The following is a 20,021-nucleotide window of genomic DNA, read 5'->3' as shown; positions in this document are numbered from 1 at the left end:
CGAGGAATGGAGAGCCTTGACTCATTTGATCTGCCTTAGTTTACTTTTATAGCCTAGATTTCCTCTGTTCACTGCCAGTACAGCATAAACAAAGAAATGACAACAAGCAGTTCAATTGAGTCGAGGCAGTTGGTTCCTATAAACAGTACATAGTTGTTCCAGATCTCCTGTTTTATGATTTGTTGGGTTTTTCTTTTGACAGTGACAAGGACGTCACAAGCAGCTGTGAGTAACACAAGGAAGTTTCTCTCGTACACCTCATGTTCTTTTTGTTACGCAGGTCTTAAAAAAGTAAATCATATACTGAACACATAATTTGCATGCACAGATTTACCACATACACTGTTTAGATTAGTGGGTGTGACATACTCAAACGTGACGTACTACATTTTTGTCATCGTGCAAGTCATCCACTCTCATATGAATGCCAGTTCTCATTCACATCCAGTCTAATAAAATAACACAAATGAGATGTTTTGTAATTTTTTTTTTTTTTTTCAAATTCATTTTGCTTTACTGGCATGAGATACTTAGATACAAATTGCCAACATTATTTACTTTTAAATTTTACATTAATTAAAAATGTTTTTATTAATTAATAATATTATTATTATTAAATTAATCATATTAGAATGATTTCTGAAGGATCATGTGACTGAAGACTGGAGTAATGATGCTGAAAATTCAGCTTTGACATCACAGGAATAAATTACATTTTGAAATATATACATATACATGTATACTCACATATATATATACATTTGACCAGACTCAAAACTTTTGAACGGTAGTGTAAATACAATAAAACAGAAAATATTAATATCTTAATTGTTTCTCCCAATAAATAAAATAGAGAGAACATGGAGACTTTCCTGAAATCAAGAAAAAGAAGAGCCTAGTACAGATCCTACATCTCAAATTGTGCTCAGATTTGATACAATGATACCAAAATCTTCCATCGAGCATCTCACATTTCCGTATGAACTCACGAATTTCTCATCAAATACTTCCCAATCATAAGCATTGGACAATGTAGTTCTGTAATCGTACTGTACAATTGTTTTGTTTGTTTGTATCCATATTTCTGAAACAGCTGAAACATAACTAAGAAATCCACTGAGCCTCTTAAGCTCTGAAATAACAACCTCAGAAAGAGCAATATTTTTTTCCCCTTTACAATTTAAGAATTACTTTGATGTTAATATTGTTGTCATTTGCTATTATGCATTATCTTTATTATATAGTGTTGCAATGGAACTAGTAAATTTTAGCTATCGTTTATTATGTCTTTTGTCTGACTGCCTGTGTATTTATTATCTCTGATAGACTTTAATTCATTTCCCCACTAAATGTATCTCTGAAATGCCTCACGGTGTCCCCTTGTCCCTCTGAGTTCATACAACCACATCAGCTGATGTCTGTGGTGTGCGTAATAAAATCTTAACAATTTATTTTAAACTTAATCGAGTGGTTTGTGCTTTAATGCCTCTTGTGTAAGAGTCGATGTCAACGTGAAGCACGTTTAAATCCTGTCCCGCTCTCACAATACAGAACGAAATCCCTTCATGCTCACAGAGTCAAAATTTTCTCGCACAATGATGAGACAAAGACATTTAATCCGCTCAAAGAAGAGCGAAGGAGAGAGCAAAGGATGGGAGAGAGCAGCAGATGGCCAGAAAGACGTCAATCCTCCTCGTTCTTCCAGGACAACAGTGAGGCAGGAGACAGATGATTACAAGGGACATTGACGTTACTCTGGGGCCCCTGCACGTCACAGAGATGGAATGGGAAAGCTTAAGGGAGTTGTATTAGGATGAAAGGGCAAAATAGCAATTGGGGAAAAGGATGTGCGTCTTTAAAGACATTGGCCATCACTTGCTGGTGCCCAGCTGTCCAATTGCTCCTCATTATTTACCGTCTTTAGTCATTTACAGGAATCTAACAATTATTGACAGAGCCGGCAATCACGTTTGTGTTATCTTTTCTTCAGATAAGACACGCACACTTGAACTTTTTCATTAAAAAGATTAATAGATCATAACTTGATGCCACACTGCCCTCTCTAGCTGACGGGACGGTAGTGTCCTTGCGTCCCGTCATCTCCAAGGTGAGAATGAACAGATGAGCATGAAGCGCTTTTTATGGCCTCTTATCTATTCTGTTTAAACTGCCATCTCGACCTCCACTCCCATTTCCTCTCAATACTGGGGAATTAACTGAAACACTTTATTTTGAATAAACAGAGATTAATCTCTGATGTGCAAACATATAGATGCTCTTAGATGTTCGGGGGTCCCCTGTTCTCGGAGATCAATGGCATGACTGGCATACCCTTGTGAGATTTACCATCAGTTTATTCTCGTTCATTTCCTGAAAACAAGTTTGTTATCGTTTTTCCTTTTCGTACTTGAGTGACTCATGGATTCTCTGTCGCTCTCTCATAACTACTATATAAATACAAGTTTACAGGGACATGTCTTCTGTGGAAACCTATCATATCTGGAGGTCTTGGGGATATCACTGCTCAGTGCTTTGCACAAACTTTGTAGTTTTTAGATTTTGTTTAATATTTAAGTCAAGCTTAAGATTTATTATTACAGTTATTTAATCTTGAGGATATTTTTTTCACCTTTGGATATCATCAAATTTCTATGAACTAAAACCATCAATTTCGATTGATGCCCACCTGGTCAATCATGCTTTTTGCCTGTTTTTTCATCTTTTTTGCTCTGTTTCCGAAGCTTCATTGGTGTATGTATATTCCTGCACAGAACGTGCTTCTGCCGTTCAGCACACAAGTCAGAGAACGCCTGCTCTACACAGGTAATCCTTTAACCTAATTGAAATGTGCTTATTGTTGTGTTTTCACTTTTTTAACATCACAGTTCTGTAATGGCAAGTGGGTTTCTGTTTCTTTTTTAGCTGCAATGTTTAGATGTTGCTATCCGCTTAACGTGGGTAACTGTGACATGTGCTACTTTCTTCTGTCAACATGACTATCTGGAATCAGTCTATCCTTTTTAGTTGGTGTGTGGTGATAAAAGTGTACCGCGCACCCCAAGTGTACTGTGTTTTATTCCTAAAGAGAAAAGACTTAATTAATGGCTTGAAGGTAATGGCATTAACTGTGTTTTTGTTCATTTTAGAGAACAGATTACAAGGGCTGTTCCTTGAAATGAATCCTGATGGATCCGTCAGAGGGTCTCCGGTAGAGAGACAAAACTGTAAGCAACCACTGCAAACATGAGTTAAAGAGCACAGTTTATTGTAACCTGTAATCATTAAGTAACCGCCAAGATACTTCTCTGCATGTCCTTCAAGGAAAAATGCCTTATCAGAAGAGATAATGAGTTCATAATATCTCTGATAGTGATTATGCAAATAATAACACATTTGTTGTCATTTTGATGTTATGAAAATATTTCATGGGGGCAGCGGCTGTTGATATTTGAGGTCCAAAGGTAATGCATGTGAATTACGGTATTGACAGAGGTGTGGTGTTGTTTGCTGCATTGCAGGTGTGCTGGAACTGCGTTCAGTGAAAGCGGGAGAGACGGTCATCAAAAGTGTGGCTACATCTCTTTACCTCTGTGTGGATGATGAAGACAACTTGAAAGGACAGGTCTGAACATTATATCTCATCACTGGAAATGTGAAACATCCAATAGAGTATATATGTCGCTAAAAAAAAAAAAAATGAAATCAAACTCAAAATTGCCATCAGTTAAAAAGACACCATGCTAGTTTAGCTTGGTAAAGAGCAGTGTAAACACATTACCTTCACTATTTGTACATAATAATGCATATTATAAAGTGCCGTTAATTTTTTAAAGAAAATGAGTAATGACTTTTGCAAGTAAAGAGTAATGAGTTAATTCAGCAAGGATGCATTAAATTGATCAAAAGTGACAGTAAATACATTTATAATTTTACTAAAGATTTTTATTTCAGATAAATGCTGTTGTTTTGACCTTTTTTATTCATCAAAGAATCCTGAAAAATATATATTATGGTTTACACAAAGATATTAAGCAGTTTCAACATTGATAATAATAAGAAATGTTTCTTGAGCAGCAAACCATCATATTAGAATGATTTCTGAAGGATCATGTGACACTGAAAACTGGAGTAATGATGCTGAAAATTCAGCTTTACCATCACAGGAATAAATTACATTTTAAAATATATTAGAAAAAGAAAACGGTTATTTTAAATAATCTAATAATCCACAATATTACTTTTTTCACTGTGTTTTTGAAAAAAAGAAAAAAAGAAAAAAACAGTCTTAGTGAGCATATAAGAGACTTCTTTCAAAAACATTATAAACATTTACCGGCCCCTAAACATTTGAACAGTATAGTATATTTTTTATGATTTGTTGGTAAACAACATTTAAAATCATTGATATTAACGTTATTTATAAATAATGATTTTATAATTAATAATTAGTTGTATTGACAATTATGTCTGTTTTTAATCATAATGTAGATTTTATTACATTTTATATAATAAAAAAAATTATCTTATGTTTCATATTTGTTTTTTAGATTTTCCTATTTTATTATTATAAAAAAAAAAAATAGAATAATTGCTTTGACATGGTTTGCAACACTTTTTATAGTGAACATTAATTGAGCTGTTACAGTATATTAATTTAAGGCACTTTTATCATTTTCACTGGAGACTTGAACTCATACTGAGTTTTGTTTTCTCTTTCAGCTGCAATACTCTGAAAAAGACTGCACCTTTCAAGAAATGCTACTGGAAGACGGATATTCTAATTTCCTATCTCCACACAATCACTTTCCTGTGTCGCTCCTCTCAAAGAAGTCTGGGCAGAAACATGGTGGCCCATTTTCTCGGTTCCTCCCCATAATGAATACGGTGGCGGTGAGAGGAGAGGACAGCCAGAAACAGGAGGTGAAAGAGTATAATCAGGATATAAACCTGGACTCTGATGACCCACTTGGAATGAGACATAACTCACACATACAGACACTCTTCAGTCCCAGTATGCATACTAAGAAATGAGGACCGGCGAACGTCAGTTATGGAGGCACACTTTACATTATCACCGGACTGCAAGGTTAAAAAAAGTTTTGTTACTGTATTTTGTTGCCTGAAACTGTATTTATTTGAATATATTTATTTATTTGTTGTGGTCTAAAATGATTTAAATTAATTTATACATCATTATTAACTTAAATATTGTTATATTAAACATTAAACAATTATTAAATTAAACATTACATTTTAAATAACATGACGGATATCTGCTGGAGCAGATTCTACTTTCAGTTTGTTTGTTCTTTTTGTAGTTCACTGAGTCACTTCAGTATGTTTTTTTGTTTGATTAAACTTTTTAATAAATGGTACACAAACATGGCTCAGAGTTACATAATTCATAGAGCGCGTGCGCACGCACATTAGATATTACATATTACATATAAGCTTGTGAATACACAAACACAGACACACACATCTGTCATCCACATTTCAACATAGTCATTCATAACAGCAGTAACATTAAACTGTTCCAGATGAGACTTCAGCCATCCGTCAGGCACACAAATCCCTGGCACATTCATGGCTGCAACCTGGGTGACAAAATACATGACATTTAAATGACACCGCATAGCGCTTCCTCTTATGAATATGTCCAATATATATATATATTATATATATATATATGTGTTGAGAATTCCAATAAGATCTTTAAAGCAAAGGTGCAAACGCTTGTATTGCACAACACAGCTCAGCTTATGCTCAGCAATTTTTCCAAACGCATCCAAGCATTAAGACACAACTCTCTGAATAGATAAAAATAGTTTTACAAATAAATACATTCAGTGTAAAGGTTGTGATGTCAAAATAAAAGTTTTGTAACCGGAACGTTAGAAAAACGTTTTATGGAAGTTAATATAAATGTTTTTGTGACTTCTTCATACTTTTCCTCTCCTTTGGCTACTGCATTTTGTACCTTCTCAGCCTCTGTGTCAATCATTTTCTGTTTCTTGCATTTATTCCTTCATTCCTTTTTCCTGTCATCCCAATATATTCAAAGAGTCACAGTGAGGCAGTGTCCTTTAAACATGGCACAGGACCACCTCCATCTCTCATTCCCCCTTCTTGATCTCCAGTCTCTCAGACTTGGGTGACCAGCGGGTAAACGCTCCCTACGCTTTGCTCTCCAGCCTGCCCTGCACAAAGCCCAGCCAGGAGAGTCCCATTGAGAGGGGCGCAGATACCCCTGTAGGTCGTGCCTCCTTCGAGAGGAATGCGGTCTCCCTGTTCACCGGGCCCTTCCTCGCCATCTTCTCCTTCTTCACCACCCTCTTCCTCCTCCCAAAGGGAGGTGTTGACGTGTGTGTATTCCTGGTTGTCCTCACACTCCATCTCACGGTGATAGAAGTAGCTGAAGTTGGAAACGATGACAGGAACGGGAAGTGAGATGGTGAGCACTCCTGCGATGGCGCACATGGAGCCCACGAGCTTTCCGCCCACCGTCACCGGGTACATGTCGCCGTACCCCACTGTCGTCATTGAGACCACAGCCCACCAGAAGGCTTCTGGGATGCTGGTGAAAGCTGTGTCTGGGCTGTCCACCTCGGCAAAGTACACGGCTGAGGAGAACAGGATGACTCCGATGAAGAGGAAGAAGATGAGCAGCGCCAGCTCTCTCAAGCTGGCCTTCAGCGTCTGGCCCAGAATCTGAAGGCCTTTAGAGTGGCGAGACAACTTGAAAATTCGGAAAACTCGAACCAGACGGATGACCCTTATGATTGCCAGGGACATCGACGGCGTCGCTCCTTTAGACTTGGCCAGCTCGGTGCCGAGCGTGACGAAGTAGGGAATGATGGCAAAGAAGTCTATGATGTTCATCACATCCTTGAAGAAGACCGTTTTACTGGGAGAGCAAGCGAAACGCATCACTAGCTCAAACGAAAACCAGCAGATGCACATGGTCTCCACCAGGAAGAATGGGTCATGGAAGGGAGAAGATATTGGGATGTGCGTGGTATTGTTTCCAGCGAGGTGAGGCTGGTATGCATATTGCTGGGGAAAAAAAGACAGGAAAGAAAAAAAGAGAAATTAGATGGATAGAGTATTAAGCACATTTTGCATATTCAAAGTAAATTAATATTCTCATTTTTTGTGCTTTAGAGATTATTTCTGAGATTATTTTTTATAACCTAATCCTTGAAAGAATCCTGTTTAACAGTGGAATTCATGGTGAAAATCTACATTACCCATAATTACCATGATTACCTATGCAAAGAAATCTCTACAATCGATGCATATTTTTCAATAAACTTCGTTATTCGCAATGTTATGATTCCCGTTGTAGCTGGTTGGTTTATTTCATGGCTTAACTCTTAACAAAATTACCTCTTAACATAACTCTTTAACAAAAGGCTTTTTTACAGTCTTATGGGAAAAAATGAATTGCAAAAATACTGGTTAAAAAGTAAGAATGGACTGTTGAACTCTATATACCATCTGCATTGAGAAACATTAACAACCGGGCGCCAGTCAGTTTAGGTTTTTTTTATTTTTTTTTATGGAAATGTACCAGTTCTCAGTTCCCAACCCTAATAAGAATATAATAGACTTAAATTAATTTCTGACATTGCATTTAAGGCCAGACATGCTTTGCCTAACAAGTGCCTGACAGAAACAATTTGGATGCTCATTTGACAACCACTTCTTAAGTGAACTTGAAGGTCCCATTCTGCTTTTAGGGTCACAGTATATGACCTATCATTCAAAGGTCGGTCATTTTTGCTCTTTATCACTCTGACTCCATAAAGAAATTACTTAGTCTAACACGTACACAAGGGCAAACCACATCAGTATGTGAGTAATAGGTAACCAGAGTAGTGGTAATTTCAAATTTGTTTCCATAAAGATGTACAGTATAAGCTTACTTAAATGACCAGTGGTGTAACACAAAGCTAAGCATGTGTGTTTGCTTGGAAAACAGATTTTAAAAGAGTAGGACAGGAGATTAGATGGTATGACATGTGAGATGTGAGTGTATATGCACGTGTGCTGTGTTTGAACTTGTGTCTGGCTAGCTGGCTGTTAAGTGTTCCCTATCGTAGTGCTTATTTTGATTTTGCTAAAGTCATCATAAGATGTTGTGGAAGTGTGTGTGTTTCCATTCCTATTTCAGCTCTGTTTATTAATACAAGCTTCTGTATCTGTGTTAATGTGCACTGAAGGGTTGTTCTTACTCTAAAAATAATGCCTTAGATCTCTAAGATGAAACTTGAGAATGTAACCCTCCACAATTTTTCTCTCTCTCTCTCTCTCCAACCTGCTTTAGTTTACTTGTTGTTAACTGTCTGATCCATGTAGAATTACTGAGCTGCTTTGGCAGCGTGTTGAGGTTGCTGGCTTGTGGGTCGCTGCTGGGAAACTAATTTGATACTCTTTACTAACTTTCCCTCCTTGCTCCCGACCCACCCTGCATTGCGTCTCACTACTTTCCCCTCACAGATCAAGCACAGGCACTTTTTCATACTGTCACCTGTCATCTTGTCATTTCTCATCTCCTTCCCTTTTTTCTATCTGTGTATGCCGGCTGAATCTCTCCATGGTCGCGTCACTTGACTGTTTTCCAACCCCCCAGAGTCTCTGCTCCCAATCTGTGTATCAGATTTAACGACGCTTCTAAAATAATCTCAGCAATAACCCTACACTCTCTCCTGCTCCCAAACTCTTCATCTGTGTTTTCTTTTCTTTTAATGTGACTTTTTACTCTAAACTTACCCTTTTTATGTGATTTTAAACGTGGTTTTGTACATGAATGTGTATATAGTCAGTGAAAATGTCTCAGAAAAGTTCAGCATTCAGTGTAACATTGTTTTTTACAATTGATCAAAATACAGTATCAGTGTGCATATTACACATGGTACTTGGACAAATTTGCGAAATGCTCTAGAACAAACAACACTAGCCTAAGTGTTATTTCCCATAATTTAAAGTGGCAAAAAAACAACATGTCAACCTTTAAAAACATCTGGGGTTTGCTTACTCGGTCACAAATGTTACGAGAATGGGAATTTTGTTTTTATTTTTATCCTTTTTTTTGGTCTTAGTCTAATTTCAAGGGTTGGTAGATATCGTACACGGTTACTAACGTAACCTCGGTTCCCTGAGATAACAGGAACAAGTATTGCGTTGCAGGCGCTGTGGGAAAACTCCTTTTTCCTCCAATTACTGAAGCCTGATTGAATCACGTAGTGAAACTGCATGAGCCTTTGGCGCTGCAGCCTGCCGAAACGGGTGGGGCTACCCGCCTATATAAGCAGGCAAATCTCCCTGTAGGCTTCATAATTTTACAACTGAAGCGGCAAGCGCTGAATCGTGCAGCATGGTAGCACAGCTAGCTACGCAATACTCGTTCCCGTTACCTCAGGGAACCGAGGTTACATTAATAACCAAGTACATTTCCTATCGATATGGTTCACTCGTATGAACAGACGCTATGGGAATGCAATCCAATATTGCCGTGCTACAATCGCAGAACATCAATAATTTTAATGGCCCTGGCCTAAGGCACTTAAAGACAAGGGTCCTGAAGGCAGCAAGGCTAGGATAGGGTGAAAGCATTCGCCAGAGACTAAGGGGCTCGGACCACAGGGCTGGAGCCCAGAGGGAAGGCGTCCTGAGCGGGTTGAGCTCACATAGAGGTCAAAGCCCAACTAAACAGAAGGGACCCCTGGTAGAGCAGGGACATCCAAGTTATAAAATCTGGCAAAAGTGTACAGCGAAGACCAGCCGGCCACCACCCAAATATCGCAAATGGAAATTCCACTGGACCACGCCAGGAGGAGGCCATGCCTCTGGTGGAGTGGGCTCTCACTCCGATGGGGCACTGGAGGCCCACAGACTCGTAAGCCACCTTATGCACATGACCATGTCTTGGTTTCAGGACAACTCTACAGTCATTTGGCCCAAACTCAAGGCAAGACGCGCTCACTGAGAGCGCTTGCTGGTCTCCCACTTGCTTGACTGATGCTAGGACCAGCAGGAGGGCAGTCTTTAACAAGAGGGGCCGTAACTTGGCTCGGCTCTAAGGGCAGGCCCCTGAGGGCCCTTAGGACCATTGACAGGTCCCAAGTTGGAATAGTAAGGGGGTGAGGTGGGTTCAGCCTTCCGGCCCCCAAATCACTAAGTCATTCCTACCTATAGACTGGCTGGCCACAAGAGTGTGGTTTGTAAACTTGGAGTGTGGAAGGGGTGCGCCACTTGTCCAGCAGCTCCTGCAGGAAAAATAGCACCAGTGAAATGTCACAGGACACTGGGTCTTCATTCAGTACTGCACTCTAGTCGGAGAAGACAGACCACTTAATGGCGTAGAGGTGTCTGGTAGATGGAGCTCTAGCCTCTGAGATAGTGTTCAATACCCTTGCAGGGAGGCCTGTAGGCTCCCGTCGAGGGGCCAAAAATAGAGGGCCCACAACTTGGGTTGGGGGTGCTAAATCATTCCCTTCGCCTGGGAAAGGAGGCCCTTCCTCAGGGTATTTGGCCAGGGAGCTGCTGCCAGCAGCTGCATCATCTCTTGGAGCTATGACTGGTTCCGCCAGAGAGGGGCCACCAGAAGGACTGTGTGTCTGTCCTTCCTGATTCGTCTGTTGACCTGAGGGAGCAGCTCGACTGGAGGAAAAAAGTACAGGGGAAGGTTGGGCCACTTGTGAGCCAGTGCGTCCTTGGTTCAGTCTGCCCGACACGAGCACCGCTCTGAGCGAGTGCAGGTTGCGTTATGCCCATAAGAGGTGGCATCTCACCAGTTTGTACAGAGGCCTTGATTTGAGTCCATCTTGGTGATTTATATAGGACACCACCACCATGTTGTCCGAGCGGACTAGGACGTGGTACTTTTACGGTCTGGTAGGAAGGTTTTGAGGGCCAGGAAAACCGCCAGCATTTCTAGGTAGTTGATATGCCGCAGTCTCTCCGTGCTTGACCAGGAGCCGGATGTCAGCCTGCCCTCGCACATAGCTCCCCGACCCATCTTGGAGGCATCGGTCAAAACCACCTTCCTTCTGGAGACCAACCCCAGGTCTGTACTGGCTCAGTACAGATGAGGGTCCTTCCAAGGGGCCAGGGCCAAGACACAGCCACATTCTAAGTTGATATAGAGGTGTCCGAGACACCAAGCGTGGGCTGGAACACGGGTTTCAGCCAATACTGCAGGGGCTGCATGTAAAGCAGACACAGCAGAACCACTGATGATGCTGTCACCATTAGGCGAAGAATCTTCTGAAAGATTCTGAGAGGGAGTGAAACCCTGACTCTGAATGAGGGCACGTGCCCCAGCGTCAGCCAGGCCCGCATTTGGGCTGAATCGAGAACTGCTCCCAGGAAGGATATTTGCTGGCTGGGAGACAGTGAGCACTTGGCTAGGTTGATCCTGAGACCCAGGCATTCTAAATGACTGAGGAGCAGGGACCTGTAAGTATTCAACTTGGCCTCCAAATGAGCCAATACGAACCAGTGTTCGAGGTAATTCAGAATGCACACACCATTCTGTCTCAGAGAGGAGATGGCCACATCCATGCACTTCGTAAAACTGTGCGGGGCCAGAGACAATCCGAATGGAAGGACGGTAAGCCACCCCCTCAAACAGGAATCTTAAAAATGGCTGTAAAATCCTGACTCAATGTGGGCTGGCGGAACTGTTTCTACAGCTCCTTTCACTAGTAAATTCATTACTTCGGAATGGAGGACGTGCGTCATGTTGCTCTGTACAGACGTGCAGATAACGCCCCTGAAGCGTGGGCGCCTGCGTGCAAATTGAAGCGAGTAACCTCGTTTGATTTTGTTCAGAACCTAACTTGATACTCCGGGGATGGCCTCCCAAGCCTGAGGGGCTGAAGTACTTCCATTTCCATTTCATGCTGACTTTAAATTATATATTAATAATAATAAATTAAGTTTAATTTAATGTATGCTCATTCATCTTTAAATGCTCAGTAAACCCATCTGCTTCATGCTAACTGCCATTCTACCATTCTTTCTTATTATTATGTGTTTGCTGCGGGTTGTTGGTCATGTTTTGCGTAATAATGTGCTATACTTAAATTTCAAATGCTTGATGTTGCAATATATGTATTATAATGTCTGTAAAATCCTCTGTATAGCAACTGATAACAATTTGTAAATCACATTCTGGTTAAACACTGTAAGAATGATATGTCTTCCCACTCCTCTCACCTCTCTCATCTCCTTTTCTATTCTGAAGTCAGGCAGCGTTTCCAAACAGAAGATCAAGATGGAGACCACAATCACCATCACGCTGATGATGGCGATGATGCGGGCTCCTCCAGAGGATTCTGGGTGTTCAAAGAGCATCCACAGCTTTCGTGCGATCTCATTGTCTGGCAAGGGCCGAGGTTCCTCCTTGGGGAAGCCCTCATCCTCCTTGAAGCGAGCCATGATATCCTCTCCCAGCTCATAAAACCGCAGTTCATCCATGAAGACATCCAGAGGCACATTGGCAGGCCGCCGTAACCGCCCTCCAGACTGATAGAAGTACAGGATGGCATCAAAGCAGAATCGGTTGCGGTCCAGGAAGATCTCATTGCGGAGCGGGTCAAAGTAGCGTAGGCGACGGCGAGGGTCTCCAAGCAGCGAGTCAGGGAACTGTGCCAGGGTTCGAATCTGTGTCTCATAGCGCATGCCTGACACATTAATGGCCAGTCGTTCAGACAGTGCCCAACCTCCTCTCCACATCGAACCAGATCTTCGATTCTCTCTCTTCCTCTCACCCTTCTCTTTGTCACCCTTTTCTGCCTTGTTGCGCTGGTCCTTGAGCTTCTTGTCACTCTCACTGACCTCCTCCTCTACTAGTTTTTTGCCCTCGATTTCACTGTCAGATCCTTCTCCTCCTCCTTTGTCCATCTTTTCTTCTTTCTTTTTTACTCAGTCTGTTATATTGGGTAAAACAAAGAGATCTCATTTTATGTTAACAGATCATTTTAATGAATTTAAATAAATATTGAGTATAGAAAAACATTTTAAAATGTTACATTATTTTGCACTTATTTGCTATTTATCTAATTTATTGATTTTAATTTATTAAATGTAATACATTCAGCATTATTTCATTCCATAATTATTGTTTACATCTTGCTTGCTATCATTAAGTTTACTATATTATATTTAATAAATTAAAATCAATAAATGAATACATTTAAATCATTATATTTTCATATTTTAAATGATAGCAAACTAGATGTACACAATTATGGAATTATGTAATGCTGAGAAATATGTAATTCTCATTTAGATTTAATATAAATGTAATTTTAATATTATTTATTTAAAATGAATTACATGTATAACTGTATATTTATTCAAATGCAATAAATTAAAATTGGTAAATTAATAATAATACATTTAAATTAATATATTTTCATAAATGTATGACAGCAAAAAAGATGTACACAATAATTATGGAATTATATATTGTAATGCTGAATATATATGTGTAATATATTTAAATAATGAATTTAAATAAAAAAATAAAACAAAATACTATTATTAGGTTTGACATACCAGACTTTGGTAAATGTATACAGTCCAGTTCCAGTTATGTAACTGAAGATGCTATCCTTACTTATATTATTTTCCCATGAAATTACAAACATTTTATGTAATCTATCCTAACCCTGTTGACTCCATTACCACTTTGACCCTCACCACGAGAATAACACTACGGTAAATTAACAGAGCAGGTTTATATGAAGACACCTAAACAACACATGAACTGAAGTATGGAAAGAAGCCTTAAATGAAGGTAAGGGGTGAAAAAAAGTGAAAACAAAAGTGTCAGAATCCCCTGAAAGTAAACATCTACCATAATTCTGAAATTTAGTATTAGAAATACAGAGGTTTGTGCCTCTGAAATGTTTGTAAGAAGACACTCTGTTTGTCCCTCTACTTACCCTCTGCCACTAGTGACCGTAGATCCAGAATAGTTACCCCACACTATCCGTGTTTCTTCCCTACCTGCACGACACCATAAGCTATGTATCTACTGTCCCCCCTTCTGCCAGGCGGTCTCCCCTGTGAGTCCAACAGGAGGTGTTTTCTCCTGTACTCTGAACCATAAACTCTGTCCTCCTCTCCGTCAGTGCAGTAAGGATACTTAAACCTGTTTGTAGGTCACTATCTTCACTCCCTCTCACGCTCACTGCAGCTCTTGGGAATGCTGTCATGCTGAAATTCAATCCAGAACCCCTCGTCCCCTCATCAGCTCACTGTCCCAAACATCTTCACACCAGCACCACCTTAAAGGGCACCTTTTATGCCCCTTTTTACAAGATGTAAAATAAGTCTCTGATGTCCCCAGAGTGTGTATATGAAGCTTTAGCTCAAAATACCCCACAGTTTTTTTTTTTTATAGCATGTTAAAATACCCAGTTTTGGGGGGTGAGCAAAAACACGCCGTTTTTGTGTGGGTCCCTTTAAAGGCAGCCCACTTTCATAGAGCACATTTAGGCCACGCCCACACCGGGGGATCAAATTCTCTTCATTGACTTTGTATTACATGAAGCTGCCTCCTTTAATTTCTGACTTATAAAAAAAATTGACAGGGTGTACAGCAAACTCCGGAGACATTATAAGCTGGATCCGAACAGTTGGTACTGATAAACATAAACGAATTTAGATATATGGGGGCACATTACCTTCAAAAATAAAACTTAATCCATTGCGTCATCAGTGGCTCAGATGTTGGGAGAAAATGAAGACTCCTATGTCCACTCTTACATCCAACAACAGAACACCGGGATTGCTTACGAGACATTGTTGTCAGTAAAGCTGCTTGAGTGCGGAGAAAATGGTGGATAGCGTTCAACTTGTTGAGGGCGGAAACTATGGTAATGCAGGACTGTCAGTCAGCGGCCATGGGCGGGGCCTGAGCAGTGTGACATCACGCTGTTTAGAGAATCAAAATGGCATGTCTAATGAGACTGATTTGGTCTAATAGAGACAGAGCGACACACGTCATAATCTGAAAACCACACCCACCGGGGAGAAAACAATCCAACCCTCTCCATAGAGCTCCAGTAGTCACGTGACCCACTCTGTTTACACCACCATGCTGGCAGGCAGAAACAGCCACGAGCGAATATGAAATGAATTGCGCCAGCATCAGTTTCAAGGCAACAGAGTTCACTGCGCACTTTAATTAAAAAAACATAGACATGTACATAGCAAAACATAATAGATTAAACATAACAGATCCTTATAATGCCCCCGGGGTGCTTTTAAAGTGTATCGATAAAGGAACAGATTTTTCTGACCTGCAGTATCCTGATATGTACAACTACATAATCAACTTTCCCTCATCCTACTCCGGAGATTCTTTAAAAGCCTACAAAAACCTGGAGGGGTACAAATGGACACAATCTAATTTTGTGATGAATATTCAACTTTGGAGTCTGCCGGCTAAAACCTGCTTCGTCGTCATTGGAAGGGTAAGTCAACTGTGTTGTTAGGGAATGTCATTGGCACCTAGCTGTCCTTGTTTGTAGGTAGCCAGCATAGCTATATTACCGTGAGTACAGTAGACATCATAAATGTCATGAAATCTTAACCCGTTTAATCCCAAATTTTTCCCTGACATGAAAATATCCAAATGAGGTGTCATTAGTTGCCCCTTGAAATAATCGATAATTATTTTTTTAAATTTTTATGGAAATGTGTGTGAAAAATTGTGTTTTATGTTCAGTCACAATTGAATAATGTGGAGTGGAATAATGTGTAATTTCACGTTTTACTGAAAATTCTTATATAGCCTATCAGCCCAGTTATTTAACACATTTTAAACTCTTTCATATCATTGTAAGGTTACTATTAAACAAAAAAACCCTTATACAACACTTATAGAAATACTGAGATATAAGACAAAAACTAAAAAATTCAAATACAGCCATCTGTTTTGTTTTGTTGTGTTGGTTAGCACGTTTTATTGCAGTGAACCATTTCAGTCATCTATCGGGATCCTTAGGAATACGATAAAATTATTTCCCCTTTGCTTTTCCCCGCCTGTTCTGGCATCCTGGCGCACAGCAGCTGTCCACAATGTTGAAATAGTAAGGTTTGTAAGGTCTAAACATGTCTGGTTTTAAATTATTGTACGACTACTATCGATACCAATGCCACAGCCGCTCTAGCGCTCTCCTGATGGCCTGCCAAAATGGCGGAGTTTAGATTGCGTGACGTCAACCTCCGGAGCTCTATTGACTTTGTATAGCGTGAAGCTGCCTCCTTCTCATTTTATAACAAAAAACAGAACAATGTCTAAAAGCTGCTATGTGTCAGAACTACTCTTATTGCCTGTATCCACTTTTGTCTCCTTTAAGGTTGGCATTTACAGTTCGGTAGCTTCTAAAAACTTGTTCTGGGTTTTTTTAGCTTGTTTTCTGTACACCCTGTCACACAGCAGCTTTTAGACATTGTTCTCTCTTTTGTTATAAATCAGAAATGACAAGGAGGCATTTGAGTTCTTGGAATGTGTATCGTAAATCTTTCACCACTTTTTCAAGGTTTTTAAAGTCATTTTTTGTAATTCTTTTGTACAGTCATGAAGTTCGATTATAAATTATAAATGATTATAAATATTATAAATGATTATAAATTAAAATTAGGCTATATGTAGCCTACACAAATATTCCAATTAATATAACAATATAAAAACAGAATGTTAAATTATTATTTATAGAAATAATTTCTGTATAAAAATATAGTGAATAGTCCCATAACCCACGTGATTTTTTTCTGTTGACTCTAGTGATAAGAAGTCAGAATTTATTTATTTATTTACGTATTTTGACCTGAACTGGTTCATTTGAACAGTTTCAATGAGCCTGTTAAAAACAGAATTCAGTAGTTCGCCAACATCACGCAATTACGTCACTGGCACATTTAAATAAAGTAATGTGTAAGTGCATTTGGCTGATTTAAATAACAAAACAAAAAAATTTAAAAACAACAAAAAATTTAAAAACAAAACAAACTTACATTTCGCTTACAAGTTCTTCATTGTAAAAAATTAAATTCATGATTTTTTATCACAACATTTTTTCTTTTGTCAAATCAGCTTCAATAATTCATGTGGTTCAGATAACATAATATTTTCTGTTGATCAAATGTTCTGACAAATCGCCTTCATTGTATTAACTCAAATTTTTAATTTCAATGAACTCAAAATTTTAAGGCAACCGGGTAACATACTTTTTTAAGTTAAACTAACCTAAATCCCTAACCTTACCTGTGTCCCAATAGCAGCAAAACAGTTTTGCAATACAATATGAACACAATAATTTTTGATGCAAGTACATAGTAGTTGCCACCTAATATAAAGTGGGATCAAACAAACTACTCCAGAAATGGCTCCTAAAATAAGTCTGAGTGTCTGAATCATTTATGGCTTTACTAAAACATTGTCCCAGGATAGTTCTGTTTTTGTTTCTGTATTTCTGTATGACTGCAAAAGCCACACTGAATTTGATCAGCAAGAACTTAAAGAAGAAAAACTCTCAGGAGAGAGACTAAAGAATCTAAAAATACTTTTACATTACAGTAGGATAGAAATATAAGTATTTACATAAGCAGATTCAATGAATTTACCAATGCATAAGAATGAATCCAGAAAAGTGTTGGTTCAAACCTACCTCTGTCTCAACAATGAAATACTTCATTCAGTTTATAAATTCATTATTTCTAGATAGCAGCAAAGCATTAAACTGGTATTAAACTGATTCACACTATTCACAAACAGCTTTTCTCACTTGATGATGTTCATATTCTTCCTTTTGCATACTGGAGTCTGTTTGACAAATGGGTTAAACTGGTTTATATATTTTTACCTGTGAGACAGGAATGTTGGGTGTGTGTAAATCACCTGCACAGGTGAAGCAGTTTTATCCATTTCTAAATATGTCCAAATCTAATTTAAATATGCCTGCCCAATCATTTGAATTATAGTAACACTATCTCTAGTCAGAGGTCACGACCACTAGGTAAGCCGACCAATATTACTTCTCTGATAGTAGCTTTGGTTTGGTCATATCATGGTTTCCCATGTACGTTTAGCTAGAGTAATATTACATTAAACAGAGATAAGGCTCACCCTATTTCGGTTGGTTGATCAACATTTTGTTGTCCTAAACAGAAACAGTCTAAGTACACTTAAACTAATGCCAAGCATTAGCAGGAGCTCTAAAATCACAGTTGGTGTGCCCTATGCTCCACTCAAAACTGGACTTTAGTCTGTTACTAACCTTACAGATTTGCGGTAACAATGGATGCAATGTAATCTACTAAAGTCAATCAGAGTAAGTCAGAATAAATCCAATTTATTAGTCAGGTAAACGTATCATGCCAATTACATAATCAATTCAATGATAATTGATACAAAACATCCAATGCTCAGAAATAAAGTCTAAAAGATGAATACCTGACATCAGAAAGATACATAATGCTGAGTGTTTGAAAGACACACAGCATCATGGGCTGATCTGGCTACAGAATCGCGCCTTGAGCCTCCTGCAACATCTCTTTAAATACTCAGACATGAGTTCACAATGGGAATTCGCATTAATCAGGGTCCCAGACTGGGTAGTTTACACCTTTTTGGGGACAGAAAGCCATTTGCATGAAAGACCCTGAGAAAGGGGGCACACCCACTACAGTAAGCAGCAAAATATCTCTAAACTCTTAAAACCTTTATTACCTTCTGGTTTACTTCTGTGGGAATGCGACCTTTGTACCAGTTGCACTGAGACATTTCAAATGATACTAAACACGTATAGTGTTGTGTGATAATTGTTCACATTAAACCATGTAGATTTTGGGTGATTTTAGGTCATTTCAACATGTGAGATGTGAGAGTGAAGGGAATAAGATGTAAATTGAGACAATACTGAGATGATCAACTCAGTGTGATTGCATCTTGGATGGGGATGCTAATTTCGCAAGAAAGAGTTCAAAGTTAATTTCCCTTGTTTTCTCAGAAAGTTGCCCTCTCTTCCAGTTCTTCCAGTTTCTCCAGTCTTACAAATACAAACACAAAAGGGTATTTACTAATACTCTCACTTAACATGATAACAACATATATTGAAATATGTCAACACTCTACCATTTATAGAAAATTTCAACAAGCTCTGCAGTGAAATGATATGACAGGTGAGAATTAAACCATAACCATAAGCTAATGCTAATATTCATCAGAAGTTGTACTATAACAGATTCACTGAAGTCGAGTCAGAGTTCTGAACCCAAGTGCAGTTTATTCCAAATTCCAAAAGTACAAAAACAAAACAATGACTTAAATATAAACATAAACTTGAATTGGTAGGAGTGGCATGGACATGAAACTCATGACAGTAGGTTACAGCATGACAAAGCTATACCAGGAAACATTGTACAGTATAATCGTAGGTACTAAAAGTCCAGAGTTTTGTGACCTTAAAGAGCGTGATGGATTGTAGGGCGATAGAAGTTCAGTTAAATACACAGGAGCTAAGCCATTTAAGGCCTTATAGGTCATAGAACTGTATAGAACTTAATAGGTAACCAGTGCAGAGATGATAGAATTGTTACTCTAGCAGCTGCACTTTAGACTAACTGTAGCTTGTTTATTGAGGATGCAGGACAACCATCTAATGCATTACAGTAATCCGTTCTAAAGGTGATGATACACAGGGCAACTTTTTGAGCAATGTTGCTTGAGCACTTTCCCATTGACAATAGGAAACAAATTTCGATCTAAATTATCCAGATAGAAATTTGTTGCCTATTTGGCAACATTGCTCAAAAAGTTGCCCTGTGTATCATCACCTTAGAGGTCATGAATGCATGAACAAGTTGCTGTCTGTCTATCATCAGCTCATCAGCCGACTCTTGTCATAGACTGTATAAAATGGACTCTTGTTCAGTGAAAGTCAACATTTGGAAATATTTTACCATTTTATATTGATAGCATAGGCCTAGATGTTTCA

At 38.9% G+C, this 20,021-nt stretch overlaps 2 protein-coding genes across 3 annotated transcripts; one reads left to right on the top strand and one right to left on the bottom strand.

Annotated features, from left to right (window-relative positions):
• The first annotated feature begins 1,594 nt into the window (after positions 1-1,594).
• On the top strand, positions 1,595-5,385 carry fgf21 (fibroblast growth factor 21). The gene is made up of 4 exons (XM_051887571.1): positions 1,595-2,823; positions 3,147-3,224; positions 3,519-3,622; positions 4,720-5,385. The coding sequence occupies exons 1-4, from the start codon at positions 2,679-2,681 to the stop codon at positions 5,029-5,031; spliced, it is 639 nt and encodes a 212-aa protein (XP_051743531.1). The 5' UTR covers positions 1,595-2,678; the 3' UTR covers positions 5,032-5,385.
• On the bottom strand, positions 5,341-14,356 carry kcna7 (potassium voltage-gated channel, shaker-related subfamily, member 7). 2 transcript variants are annotated; one of them, XM_051887567.1, is made up of 3 exons: positions 14,023-14,356; positions 12,226-12,938; positions 5,341-7,056 (listed from the first exon to the last, which is right to left on the bottom strand). In XM_051887567.1, the coding sequence occupies exons 2-3, from the start codon at positions 12,910-12,912 to the stop codon at positions 6,145-6,147; spliced, it is 1,599 nt and encodes a 532-aa protein (XP_051743527.1). In that variant the 5' UTR covers positions 12,913-12,938; positions 14,023-14,356; the 3' UTR covers positions 5,341-6,144. The 2 variants fall into 2 exon arrangements, with proteins under 2 accessions (XP_051743527.1, XP_051743526.1); XM_051887566.1 differs by having other exon boundaries at positions 13,959-14,353.
• Positions 14,357-20,021: the final 5,665 nt, after the last annotated feature.

Source organism: Ctenopharyngodon idella, chromosome 3 (genome assembly GCF_019924925.1).
Source record: "Ctenopharyngodon idella isolate HZGC_01 chromosome 3, HZGC01, whole genome shotgun sequence".
NCBI classification, from domain to species: domain Eukaryota; kingdom Metazoa; phylum Chordata; class Actinopteri; order Cypriniformes; family Xenocyprididae; genus Ctenopharyngodon; species Ctenopharyngodon idella.
Note: the sequence above shows the minus strand (reverse complement) of the source record. Positions and strands in the feature narration are given on the sequence as shown.

Coding starts and splice junctions, on each gene's coding strand:
- fgf21 (XM_051887571.1), top strand. CDS start 2,679: ATGCCCACCTGGTCAATCATGCTTTTTGCCTGTTTTTTCATCTTTTTT. Junction 3,225..3,518: donor TCCGGTAGAGAGACAAAACT/GTAAGCAACCAC, acceptor GCTGCATTGCAG/GTGTGCTGGAACTGCGTTCA. Junction 3,623..4,719: donor AAGACAACTTGAAAGGACAG/GTCTGAACATTA, acceptor TTTCTCTTTCAG/CTGCAATACTCTGAAAAAGA.
- kcna7 (XM_051887567.1), bottom strand. CDS start 12,912: ATGGACAAAGGAGGAGGAGAAGGATCTGACAGTGAAATCGAGGGCAAA. Junction 7,057..12,225: donor TAGAAAAGGAGATGAGAGAG/GTGAGAGGAGTG, acceptor TTTTTTCCCCAG/CAATATGCATACCAGCCTCA.